Source organism: Centroberyx gerrardi, chromosome 2 (genome assembly GCF_048128805.1).
Source record: "Centroberyx gerrardi isolate f3 chromosome 2, fCenGer3.hap1.cur.20231027, whole genome shotgun sequence".
In the NCBI taxonomy this organism is placed as follows: Eukaryota; Metazoa; Chordata; class Actinopteri; order Beryciformes; family Berycidae; genus Centroberyx; species Centroberyx gerrardi.
The window spans coordinates 24,515,062-24,527,462 of record NC_135998.1 but is presented as its reverse complement, the minus strand read 5'-3'; the positions used below and the strand labels follow the sequence as shown (position 1 = coordinate 24,527,462).

The window sequence follows — 12,401 nt, the reverse complement described above, 5'->3', positions numbered from 1 at the left end:
CTTTTGTGTGCAGGGAGGGACATATCGTACATTAACTCAACGGGCCCTTAAACGAACACTAATACAATTGCTATTCCATTATTGTAAATGGCAAGGATGTGCCATGCTCCGCATCGTCGCTGTTTAATAAAGAGAAACAAACTTGAGTGTGAAATAAGATTATACGCTATATGTAATTTCTCACCAAAGAATAATCATAAATTTGTCTATGCACCATTTGAGGGTGAAAGATGATGGATGACACACATATGGGCAATCCTCACTCAACTCCCTATACCTTAGCATGTTCTGGTTCATGCTCCATCTAGTCCAGCCAGCCATAAACACACAGAGACCTTGAAGTTGTTTTGAGGAACTCTGTGTGTGTGTGTGTGTGTGTGTGTGTGTGTGTGTGTGTGTGTGTGTGTGTGTACGTGCGCATGCCTGTGCGCGTGTGTGAGTACGAGGTCCGGTTCTGCACTTAACATACTTAAAATGACAAATGAGCGCTGGGTGTCAGAGAGACTAATCTTAGTAAAGCTCAGCTTCAAGGGAGCGAGGCACAGCAGCATATCTGTCTTTAATACGTGACGTCTGCTGCCACTGCAGCAAGGCTTTTCCGCTCAAATTAGGTATGCCATCTGCACCCAATCATGCACCCCATCTGAGCAAACCCCAAAACTCTTACATTATATTGCAACATGAACAAAACAGGTCACATAGGAGGTCAAACGTTTCTTATGTATTCAAATCTGGGTAAGTCAAAAAAAAAAGTTGCACAATCTCGAAGAGACAATAGAATCTGTGGGCAAAAGAAATAACAAAAAATATATATGTATTATTTTGATCATTGGCGAAATGTATTTTTTTTAAAACAAGTTTTCAATTTCTTAAGCAATAGCTATTATCTCCCAAAGTTGTTTGACACATCTATAAACTATAGACAGCTATTCCAACTACATTATGAAATAACGTGATAAAGAATACTGTATGGCAAAATCTGTCAGATAATATCAGGACAAACAGAAGTATCTCTTTAAGCTCATGACATGTCTGTTTACAATTCCCCAAACTTGTCTCTAAGCCATTGCAATATTGCGGATGAGAGAAAGCAGACGCTGCCAAATAGATAAGGAAAGGATACAATATATGGGCTGTTATATTTGACAATCACTTAGAAAACAGTTGAGAGACACAGAGCACAGAGACCGGCCTATAGAGTATCTTCTCCAGGAGCTACAGTAAGAAACACAAAAGCAATATGGGGGGAAAAGAAACTGCAGAATCATGGTAACTCTTTACTGCAATTTGACAGATTTGATCTCACAAAGATGTTAATCACTGTATAAACACGGGCCTATACGGGCTTGCATTGTCAGCTAAAGGATTGAGAAAAGGTGATTTTTCTTTTTATTGAGCTGCTCTAACTGTATTACATTCAGCAAATAACCAACAATAACCTCAGCGCCATTACAATACTCACGGCCCCTGCGTACCTGAGCGCAAAGGCACCAGAAGGCCGTGCGGGTGAAAACAAACGAAGGCACTCGCCCCTTAAAGATGTCCGCGCCACAATGGGGACAGAAAAATGCTTCAAAATCAGATTCGCAAAGCGGTTTGAGCAGGATGGAGAGTGTTTGTGCAGGAGAGGGGTTTTATCAGCGCCAAACACTCACAGGAATTCCGGTTTGGGATTGTCCGTCCAATTCCTGCGTTCCACAGGAAGCCCTGCATAAAAAGCAACTGAAAAACGCCCAAAGACATTTCATTTCTCGGCGGCCGACTCACAGGCAGCACCTTGAATTAAAACGCGAGTTCTCGCTGTAACTGATAAACCTTGTGACGAGCTTTAAAAGAAATTGCTACCATGGAAGAGTCCTCTAATCCACTGGTCCGGCGGTCGCGGCTGGTGCCCATGGCCTCCGCTCAGCACGCGCGCACAGACGCACCTGATGACCCCGTACTTCGAGGGTAAGACATGTACTCATTTTCATAGGCTCATCATGCAAATATTCCCTGTTCCACTGTCGGTAGTTTGTCAGCCTGTCGTTTTATTTCACTATTTTTTTTCTTCTTATAAATAGGCAGAACAGTAGGCCTATATGCTAAAGTATGGCTACCTCTTTAGGAGACATTTGACATTTAAGCATAAAAATCAGGTCAAAATATCAATAAGGATGCCTCACAATGTTATACCACCTCAGTGGGTTTATTCTATAGCTGTGGGCTTTTATTTTGGTGAACTGGCACTGACATCTCTCATGCCTGTAAGAGGCCCATAATATTTTTTCACAATCTGAAAATAATGGAGCATATATCTACATTAATAGTCTTTTTTTTTACATGGCTTAATTGAAAGAATATTCATTTCTAAATGTATAGGCTCTTAAAACGTTATCCCAATTTGCCATGGACGTGACGCCAGAAGGGGATTAGGAGGGTATAGGTCAAAGAACAAAACACTTGGTGGTCACAGTGTTTCTGTCAGACATTAGTTACTAATGTCTGACAGAAACCTGCTTTTTTATGCACGTACAGTGAGGATTTAGGCTGCCAAAAGTCAAAATAGTCAAACGATTTAGTAAAAGTCATAAGAGTAAGATATAAATCCTAAATCTATTAGGCTATCAATCAACATTTTTTTCTGTCTGGACCTCTATTGCTGCGGTTGTCACGTGTCTCGTGTTCCTCAAATGATGCCAACTGCCTCCGTGAAATAAGTCCAGGCTCGATGTGTTTCTCTCAACCGCGCAGTCAGCCCGTCCAGATAAGTTCAGTTCGGGAAGTGTATCAGTGGGTTATCAATGGAAAAACGGCCTGGGTAGTCTGTAGTGCACTGACGTCACACAAGTGTCCCCCCGTCCAGCCCGTCTGAGCCGCGGGACACCCAGCTGGAGGAGTGGGAGGAGGTACTACCATTACCCCCCATGCACTCTCTGACAGGCTTGTGCTCAAGGAGAAACCTGAACTAGTAGCGGAGTTTTTATCACTGGACTTAGAGGGAGACTTTACTCACGAGCGGAATATAACGGGACTAACTTTGTTCAAGCTCCGGGCATTTAGGCAACGGGACTGTCCGACGGGCTTTGCAGCGCACACCGAGCGCTGTGTTTGTCCAGCGGGGTTAATCTTAGAAAAGGTGATTGTAAAGTGCACGATTTAAGTCTATTAGTCTTGTTGCAAACATGCATGCGCTCAGGATGTTGTCCGTATCGCGTTAGTTCAGCATCTACGCTTGTCTTTGTGCTCAATGTAGAAGCAGACATTTTTCATTGCCTTTATTTCTTTATTTATAGAGTCATTCATCTAGTGTGCGTGAGAGAGAGAGAGAGAGAGAGAGAGAGAGAGAGAGAGAGAGAGAGGTGTCCTGTGTGAATGATGGTAGTGCTGCTGTGATCTCCAGATATTTACAGCGCCCTCTCTTGGCTACTGTGATAAATGTGTCTGCTAAAGCTTCCTCTAGTGTGTCAATAGGCTAGGACTCAGTTTGTGGCTTTTTTTTAAAAAACGGCATGATGAAAATGGCAGCACGCACGCACACACACACACACACACACACACACACATTGACCCCTTCTAAGTCATACCACTACCTGTCTGTCAACATGCCTTTAGGGTCCATCAGTAACACCAGCTGTGTACTGACCACACAGTAAGGTTTTTGGTATACTAGTTCTAACACTTGCATACAATGTAGTCCACAACAGCTCTATACATGGATGAAAGAGTCATTTGTAAGAGTAATATGTGATCTAATCAGAATAACAGTTGGGTTTTTAAAAATGAGCACATACCAGCCCATTCATTCTTTGCAATGCCAGTGTCTTATATACAGTATATATCTCTTGTGTTATAGCGCTGGCAATGTGCTTTTTGCATCCAAAAGGGAGAATGACTTGCATCAGTGGTAGCAGTAGCCCATCTAATAGCTTTACAGGACTTTATGATACAACAACCAGATCATCAACAGCGCTGTTATCAAATCATATCAGGTGTTTTGGCAGGGAAGCTGTCATGCCAAAGGTCTGTGACACGGCTGCACTGTACGGTCCATCAAATTGAGTGTGAATGGATTTTAACAGGTTTGTTTGAGGCTTGGGATTATTTGGATCCACTTTCTGGATAAACACTTTGAGCTTCAGCACCTCTCTCTCTGCAAACGTGATGATGCTCTATTTTCAAACATGTGCACACACAGGCACACGCGCGCACGTTGTCTTCAAAGTGCCCCCCTGCAGTGCTGAGAGTCACACCAGCTGTGGTGATTTGTGAATGAACACAGGGTTAGATGTGCGTGTCCTGTCTCTGGGCGTTGAGCCAGCAGGGGATCAGAGAGACATGCAAGCTGTCAACCAAGGCTTAGCATCACCTCCAGGCTAACTCAATACTCTCCTGCAGGCTAGTCCCATAACCTAGCATCACCCCAGGCTGGCTTTAATGCCCCGTTACGGGTTTCCCGAGGGCTTAGTATCAGCGCTGTTAAAAATGTCCCTGTCGGCTAGCTTCGGACCAGGAGCGGCTCCAAGCTGGCTCTCATGCTCTCCATAGCGGTCCGGCCCAGGGCGAAGTTGCAACTGCTGCAAGGTCGCCTGACTCACACCAACTGCTTTCTGGCAGAAGGATGGCTCAGCACGTCTTTTAATCCTGTACAGTATGTAATAATCTTATGTGGCATAAAGGGATAAGGGAACATTTCTGAGGAGGGAGAGTTCATGTTCTTTGTCTTTGTGCCTTGCCCTTTGTGTTAGTCCCACAGCCCGTTGTGCAGGTCAGTGAGAGTTCAGCCAGTTTTGTCCAACTCAGGAGTGTATGTACGTGAGCCCATGCGATGCATGCATGTTTACATGTGTGTCGGTGCCTTTGCTTTCTCTGTGGGTGGGCGAAGGTGAAGGTGGGGTCAGAGGTTCAGCAGGAGAACCATTAAAACCAGTCCAGGCCCACAGTCCCGTGTCTTGTCCCTGGCGGTTGCCAGGTGGAGGGATGCCATCTCTCCCTCTGACCCTGGCTGGAGGTCTAAGTAACGATTAAATGGCTTTCTAACAGCAGGTTATCATCCAGCCACTGCCGGGGTCCAGCACCTTCGTCTCAACAATGCTTTCTGCTTTGTAGGGAACATTAACTCCTCATAGATGGTCAAGGTCCTCCTGAGATAAGCACACACACACACACACACACACACACAAACACACACAAATCAAAGCCTATAGTGATGACAAACAAACTGCTCAGATGCAGAGCATAAAACACAAACATTACATAGGGCGTCTTTACTGCTGGTCATAAAATCATTTTAGAGGGGAGGAGGCAGAGTACCTGAAAGTGCTAAGTCTACGTTCCCCACGATCCTCCATCTTTAAAATCACTCACCGAGGAAACACTTAGATCTATTTAAAGAAAAAAAATTGGGGGTTTGATCATGTCAAACTATTCAAAATGCCGACTTCGCAGTTTCCACTAGAGTTTAAGAGTATTAGCGATCACTATAAGTCACATTTTGAACAAAGAATATTTGAATAGCACAAAAGATAATCTCTGTGAAAGTAGCAACTATCATAATGATTCATTTTGAACCAGATAGAACCAGATAGAACAACGTCACTCCTTTTTATAGACCCCATATTGTTCAGCTCAAGTTTATTCCTGGCATACAAATGTGACTGTTTTGCAGTTTCAGCCAGTTTTTCTTCGTGCGACGTGAGGACATCCGAGTTTCATTTTGCGGTTGAGAGCACCCGGCCTGCCGTTTTTTCACTCTGTTACCTTACCTGCCCTCCGCCAGTAATGGTACATGACAGAGCTTCTGTACATGGCTCTGACTCTGTTCAACGTTTTCTCTCCAGACCTTCCACCACTGCACCTTTAATGTGCTCTAATGCTTTTTTAGAGGGGAGCGTGTTCTGGCCTGATGTCCCGCTGAAGGGCTGAACTGTAGCAGAGGTCCTCCAAGAGTCTGTTCTCATAGACATGACACAGCTGACACTGACAAGAGCACAGCCCATCTCTCTTATGGCCCGCCTCTTCAAAGGAAATAAGCTTTGACCTGTGTTTGCAATGGAATGAACTGTATTCCATTCATGTTTCTGTTGAGATTACTTTCTGTGTGATGCTTGGGATTTGGAATTTAGCCTCCCGTTCACCTCATTTTTTTTAGCTCGAGAAAGATGGGAAAACAACGCTGCATTTCTGCATTAATGCACGGCAACGGAAGTCATCTTTAGCTCACTCCATCCATGTATCTCTCTCCCCACAGGTAGCCGGAGTCATCCTCCTGGGGGGAAAACACAAGAACACACACGTCTGTGCAAGGAGACGACCCGCGGCCCCTCCCCGTCATCCTCCTTTCTTCTTCCGTCCAACTGGCAGAAAGAAGAGAGAGCGCGAGAGAGAGCGAGAGAGAGACTGAGTGAGGGAACGTGGGAAAGAGGAAGACATGTACCAAATGCTCCTTCTTTCCTCCTCCCTCTTCATCCTTCATGTGACGGGCACTCCCCAGATCTTTGGTCACCATGGGTAACAGCTCACTTAATACTCTTCCTGTGTTTATTATGGCCTGTCACTTGGTCAGCTTTGGCCCTCAGTAGCTGCGTAGTCCAGCGACTTCAGTTGCAGATCTCCACTTCAGCTGTCATTTTAGACCTGTTTGTTTTAAAAACCCCTTTGCTTTGGCTTGACATTCTCACCCATTGTAAATGTATCCAGAGTGGTCCCTGCAGTGTCTCGGGACCAAAGCTCTACCCCTCTGTCCTAGTCTATTAGACTTGCACCAGCTCGGGGAGTCAAGCAGGCTTGTCTTTTCAATCAGAGTTTATTTGCACAAAGACCAAAATAAACTGCAACCCGCATGAAAGGTCAAGTGGAGACAAAGAGGTCAAAGATCAGCTCTTAACTCTGACACATTCAGGAGTGATTACACGGGTCGATCAATAGCAATTACACATCAACTTTCAGTGACACGCAGAAACCTTGAGGCCCTAATGTGGAGTTTTTCAACCTCTCTGAACCAGAAGGGAGGATCACAGAGGGCCTAAACATCTCAAACTGTCCCGTTTAATAGCAGTCAACTCCGAAACCATCACAGTTCCGGTCAATTCAGCTTCCAGGGCAGAAGCTCTTTGGAACCAAACCGCTGTCTTTCACGTTAGGTAACGATTGATCTCACGCCTTGCTTTGCAGAAGGAGGGTGTGTGGCCGAGACATCCGTCACAGCGTTGTCATGGCAACAGAGTCGTACGTCCAGCCGGTGCACAAGCCCTACATCACCCTGTGTCAGGGGCATCGACTCTGCAGCACATACAAGTAAGATGCACTCTCAGCGACGTATTCCTCCAAAAGCAGCGAAGAAATGTGATCCCTTCAGTTTTGGTTAGGAGAGCGCAAGCTGAACCATGTATGGTGTGACAGTCCGCCAGACAGCGGACATCTATACAGCACAGTCTAAACAAGACTCCATCAGTCTTGGGGTGCAGCTCAGACTATTTTGCTGACACAATAGTGTTAGAACAGTGCTATAATTCGTCGTTTCCTCGCAAGACGTTTATTTAATTAGGCGGTAAACAATGCCTAAAATGTTCAGGGAGGGAAAGGGTTAGGAGTGCAGTCGCAAATAGAGCATGGTTGTCTCCCATACACGCAAATACACACTCACACAGAACTGGGTCATGGTGGCACATATTTGGGTGGAATCTAAATATCGAGTACTTTGTGTAACTACGGGAAATGAACTGCCCGCCCGCAGAGACCGCGGCCTTGTTTATTTTGGACTACTTCTCCCTCCATACTTACGCGCTCTCGTTCTCTCTCCAACTCTGTTTCTTTCTGCCTCCGTTCCCCCCTTACATTCCCTCCATTACAATCTTTGTTTAACTCTTCCCTGTCCAGTCTCACTTGCTTTCACTTTCCCCTTTTTTTTTTTTTTTTAATTCTTTTGCTCTGAGAATGTACCAATGAAGTGGGCACAAGTCTGATAGTTACAGGCCTCTAGTCCCATAATGATTCTGATAACTCACACATTCTCTCTTCACTCTTTCTCTTTGTTTCACCCTTTGCCTCAGTTTATCATCCTGTATCTCCCCCCCCCAAAACATACCAGAAACTATCTCAGCAGATTGCAGTCACCAGTGAAATCCCTGAATCTAGATCTGACTTTGCATCTCCTCTTATCCCCTGTCCTTCCCTCCCTCCCTCCCTCCCTCCCTCCCTCATCTCTTACACGCTCTTGGAAGTCAGTGGTCCGTCATTTCAGTATTCCGGCAAATTCCCGGTCTCTCATCAGCATTCTTGCGGTCTGACAGAACACGGAAAAGACCGGAGGCGATCCCTAACCGTGCGTCTCTGTGTTTTGTTTGGACAGGACTGTGTACCGGGTGGCGTACCGGCAGGTGAGCAGAGCGGCACCTCGCTCGCACTCCTCCTACCCAGAGTGCTGCCCGGGGTGGCGCAGGCTCCACTCGCACAACTGCAACCAAGGTAGCTCGGAGGCAAATATTTACAAGTGCGTTAGGTGTATGTGTTGTGATCACGCTTTTCAAACGCTCAATGTCTCTCGCAGCAGTGTGCGGCCAAGCCTGTGTGAATGGAGGCACCTGCTTAAGACCGAACCACTGTGCGTGTCCTCTGGGCTGGACGGGGCACCAGTGCCAAACAGGTACACATGTGAGCATCTGTGTGTATATTCACACACACACACACACACACACACACACACACACACACACACACACAAGTGGAGACATAAATACCTTTCCTTGTCTCCTCTGTCTGTCAGATGTGGATGAGTGCAGCGTGCAGCAGCCATGCTCTCAGGAGTGTGTGAACACAGCCGGCAGCTATCGGTGTGTGTGCCGAGAGGGCTTCGGGCTAGCCGGAGACGGCCGCTCCTGTCAAAGCCTTCCTCCCCCCGCCACTCCTCCTCCTCCTCCTCCTCCTCCTCACACTCCTGCTTCTCCCACCCAGAGCAGCCAGGCAACAGTGGGTGGTCACAGGCAGCCCTCCACTGACGCGGGTAAATGAGCTGCACGCTTGTGTGTGTGTGTATGTATGTATGTATGTGTGTAATTTTGTGTTTCGCAGCAAAGTGTCCGCTTGGCAGTACAGAAGAAAGGAACATAGCCAGCTTCGCGGTCCATTATTACTTTTGGTACGCGCTATGCCACTCTCAACTCGTACCGTGAGTAATAATGCACTGCGACTGGTGCCGACTCCAAACAGATCTCTTGTGGTTTGGGCAGCGGGAGTGCGGACCTATGTAATGGGACCAGACGGCGTGATTTCATAATGACCGAGCTGACCGATGGCAGTGTAAATACGCAGTAAAGCAAACATCTGACTGTAATAGAGCCTAACACAGACTTAAACATATTTTTATCCCGCACACTCCATTACTCCTCTTAAAACTGTTGCGTATCGCTCACCACCAGAAAGTCAATCTCTCTCTCTCTCTCTCTCTCTCTCGTATGTGTGTGTGTTTGCCGTATCTATAGCAACAAGATAATATAACCCCCTTGTCTAGAGGTCCTGGAGTCAACCCCGGGAAATTCCCTTTAATTCCCATTCTGAGTCAGCCTAAGTGCACTCTGAGGAGCGAATGTTAACATGAAACCTTACAGAAGACATACCTAGGTGATTTCTACAAACCTGTCCATCTGCGGGGGTTGCAGTGAGATACCAGATGTCTAAAGGGGATGTCGTCTCATGCACATGCACTGAAAAATAGTCGGTGTGTATAATGTCGGGCTCCACTCCAGCCTCCTCCTATCTATCTGCCTGTCAGGGTTTCTGCACAGAGGAAAGGGTTAAGACCAAGTGATTCACACAAAATGAATCTGCTCAGCTAAAAGAGACTGTTAAACCCCATGAGAGCACATGATATGGATTGATGAGGGTCCTGGACGTGTTGCCTAATCAGCAGAAAGAGAGAGAAAAATACATGAGGAGAAGAAAAAAAGCAACAGGCATGACAGATCTCCCGACTTGATGAAAGTGACGGAGGGTTAGCTGGGGGAGCATGTTCAGCTCCCAGACGCTAAACTGCAAGGCCGGCTGAGATGTTTTGGTTGAGGCCGCATTCCATGAACTTGTGCATATGCACGCGTAAGTAGGATGTTGACCGAGATTATGAATACAAACACGGGTATAAATGCTCCGCTACAGGCCAAACTGTAGCAGTTCTCCGTCTGACCCTGCCAAGCTGCTCTGTTGGACTTGATTCTGTCTCTCCGTCTTCCTCTCTCTCTCCCTCTTCACTTTCCCCTACTTCTTCTCATTCTCTTTCTCACTCTGCTCTTGGCGGAGACTCGCGTTCTCATTCCAGCTCCATCAACCTTGTCTGCTGGGGGTCATCGCCAGCTCCCCCCTTCCTCCCCCCTCCCTCCCCCTCCTCCTCCTCCTCCTCCTCCTCCTCCTCCTCACCCTGTTTCTCAACTCCCTCCCGTCTCAATAATGGACCACATCTGGGAGAGATTGAGCTGTTCTCAGTCTGCCTCAGCAGCAGCCAGAGACCCGGGGCTCCCTCATTTCGTATCCCTGATCCGAGCCCTGCTCCGGCGGGGACGGTCCCTCGGGTGGGGGGCGCAGACACTTCTCGGTGACGTGCTGGATCACGGCCAGCCCGCCCCTGTTCCCTGTAACCGATGCGGGGTACACATGTTTAGAGGAAGAATGATGGACTGCTTGTCTATTTATAGTGACCTCTCTTTCGGCTTGTGTATGGGTCTTTGTGCCGTTCCCACATCCACGTCCTCTGCTAAAACGAAGTTATGGATTTATCACTAGCTTCCCCCTGTGCCCTAAATTCCCCGGCCTCCCCGCAGTCCTGCGGCCCTCTTCCTGGTTTGTAGTTGAGCGACCTCACAGAGGTTATGAATCGTTCCGGGAGAGGGATTGATGGCGGGGCAGGACGCTCAAAGGAAATTTTCGAAGATATAAACTTTTGATCTAATCTGAGGATTAACCACATCATTCCTCCTTTTGATCTGTGCCCTAATCCTTCTCTCCCGCCCCTCCTCCCTGGGTCCAACCTTTTCCCCAAACTCAACAGTTTGGTTGTGAGCCACCGTATTGGCGCGCAGCTCAAGAGGGACGCTGATGTATGTGTCTGTATCTGTATCTTTTCCACAGGTGGAAGGTTCGGAACGGCGGAGAATGTGACTGAGGAGGTACAGAGCCTGAGGAACAGAGTAGAGCTGCTGGAAAAGGTACACACACACACACACACACACACACACACACACACACACACACACACACAAACAAGCCACCTACCCTGATACCTCCCAGACGCACTCACCAGGAACACCTCTGGTCCTTGTATGCTGGTATGATATTAAATACTAGTCAAGATTTAATCCCCAGGCCCCAGCGTTTCCCAAACACAAAGCGCCACACTCAAACCAAAGATCCTTTGAAATGCCAGGCCCACATAGCGACCTTTTAAAATCTTTATGGCTTTCGTTAGAATCCCGCCTGCCTGTGCCTAGTGAAGCATACAGTAGAGGCAAGCGAAGATCTGTTGTTGTGTGAGATTTACTGTATGTGCTATAGGTCATATTGATTTTTGATGATGGGACTGAGTGGTGACATTTGCCAATGGTGATTTTTTTTTTTCAAAAAGTCGAATTTCTTCCCCTCTTTCCCTTCCCATATAGAAGCTGCAGTTGGTGCTGGCCCCCTTCAGCAGCCTCTTCCCGCTGTCGTTGGATGAGGGCTTGTCGGAGAAAACCACCTTTCTCTCCCACTCCTTCCAGCAACTGGACCGCATCGACTCCCTGAGTGAGCAGATCGGTTTCCTGGAGGAGCGCCTCGGCACATGTGAGTGACCACGGACTGACCAACATAGGCCTAAGTTGATTGTTCATAGCTAAAATCATAGTACTGAGAGGAAGACACTTTGTTAAACACCTTTGGAAGTTTGTGTGTTCCTCTGAAGGACCCAATTCGAGAATCACTACCATAAAGTATGTGATGAATTTGTGATAAATATAAAATACATTACAGCAACTGTTGTTTTTTTTCCTTCCGTCTCCCCTGTAGGTTCTTGCCAGGAGACTTAGACCCAGCACATGGCTGCCAATAGTTCAAGACATCTCCAAAGTTCACAGCACAACCCTGCTAGAAAGATTATATGCCCACAAGTGGTTGATGTTTGTGGGAATAGGATGGCAGAAAGCAGAAACAGCCGCAGTAATAATGTCACTCAATAATCGCACAAGTCATCTGTGATTTTCCCAATTCCCTACAGGTTCATTCACTTTTCTTTTTGAATCACTGTAAAAACAGTGTATTTCATAACACTACCTGTGGCTGGGGCGATTCCCCTATTACACCATCCCTATAACATCTGAATCAAACCACCGAGGGTCAAGGGTCAAACTGGCCACTTTGGCTCTGGGTATCTTGTTTCTGTGTTTGTTTTGCGTCCATGCAGC

At 46.9% G+C, this 12,401-nt stretch overlaps 1 protein-coding gene across 3 annotated transcripts; it reads left to right on the top strand.

The window, feature by feature from the left end:
- The first annotated feature begins 1,764 nt into the window (after positions 1 to 1,764).
- egfl7 (EGF-like-domain, multiple 7) lies at positions 1,765 to 12,177 on the top strand. 3 transcript variants are annotated; one of them, XM_071912053.2, is made up of 9 exons: positions 1,765 to 1,950; positions 6,230 to 6,489; positions 7,153 to 7,275; positions 8,330 to 8,445; positions 8,531 to 8,623; positions 8,744 to 8,980; positions 11,095 to 11,171; positions 11,622 to 11,784; positions 12,007 to 12,177. In XM_071912053.2, the coding sequence occupies exons 2-9, from the start codon at positions 6,410 to 6,412 to the stop codon at positions 12,024 to 12,026; spliced, it is 909 nt and encodes a 302-aa protein (XP_071768154.2). In that variant the 5' UTR covers positions 1,765 to 1,950; positions 6,230 to 6,409; the 3' UTR covers positions 12,027 to 12,177. The 3 variants fall into 3 exon arrangements, with proteins under 3 accessions (XP_071768154.2, XP_071768153.2, XP_078145652.1); XM_071912052.2 differs by having other exon boundaries at positions 8,528 to 8,623; XM_078289526.1 differs by lacking the exon at positions 8,744 to 8,980 and having other exon boundaries at positions 8,528 to 8,623.
- The last annotated feature ends 224 nt before the right edge of the window (positions 12,178 to 12,401 follow it).

Coding starts and splice junctions, on each gene's coding strand:
- egfl7 (XM_071912052.2), top strand. CDS start 6,410: ATGTACCAAATGCTCCTTCTTTCCTCCTCCCTCTTCATCCTTCATGTG. Junction 8,981..11,094: donor GCAGCCCTCCACTGACGCGG/GTAAATGAGCTG, acceptor TCTTTTCCACAG/GTGGAAGGTTCGGAACGGCG. Junction 11,172..11,621: donor GAGTAGAGCTGCTGGAAAAG/GTACACACACAC, acceptor CTTCCCATATAG/AAGCTGCAGTTGGTGCTGGC.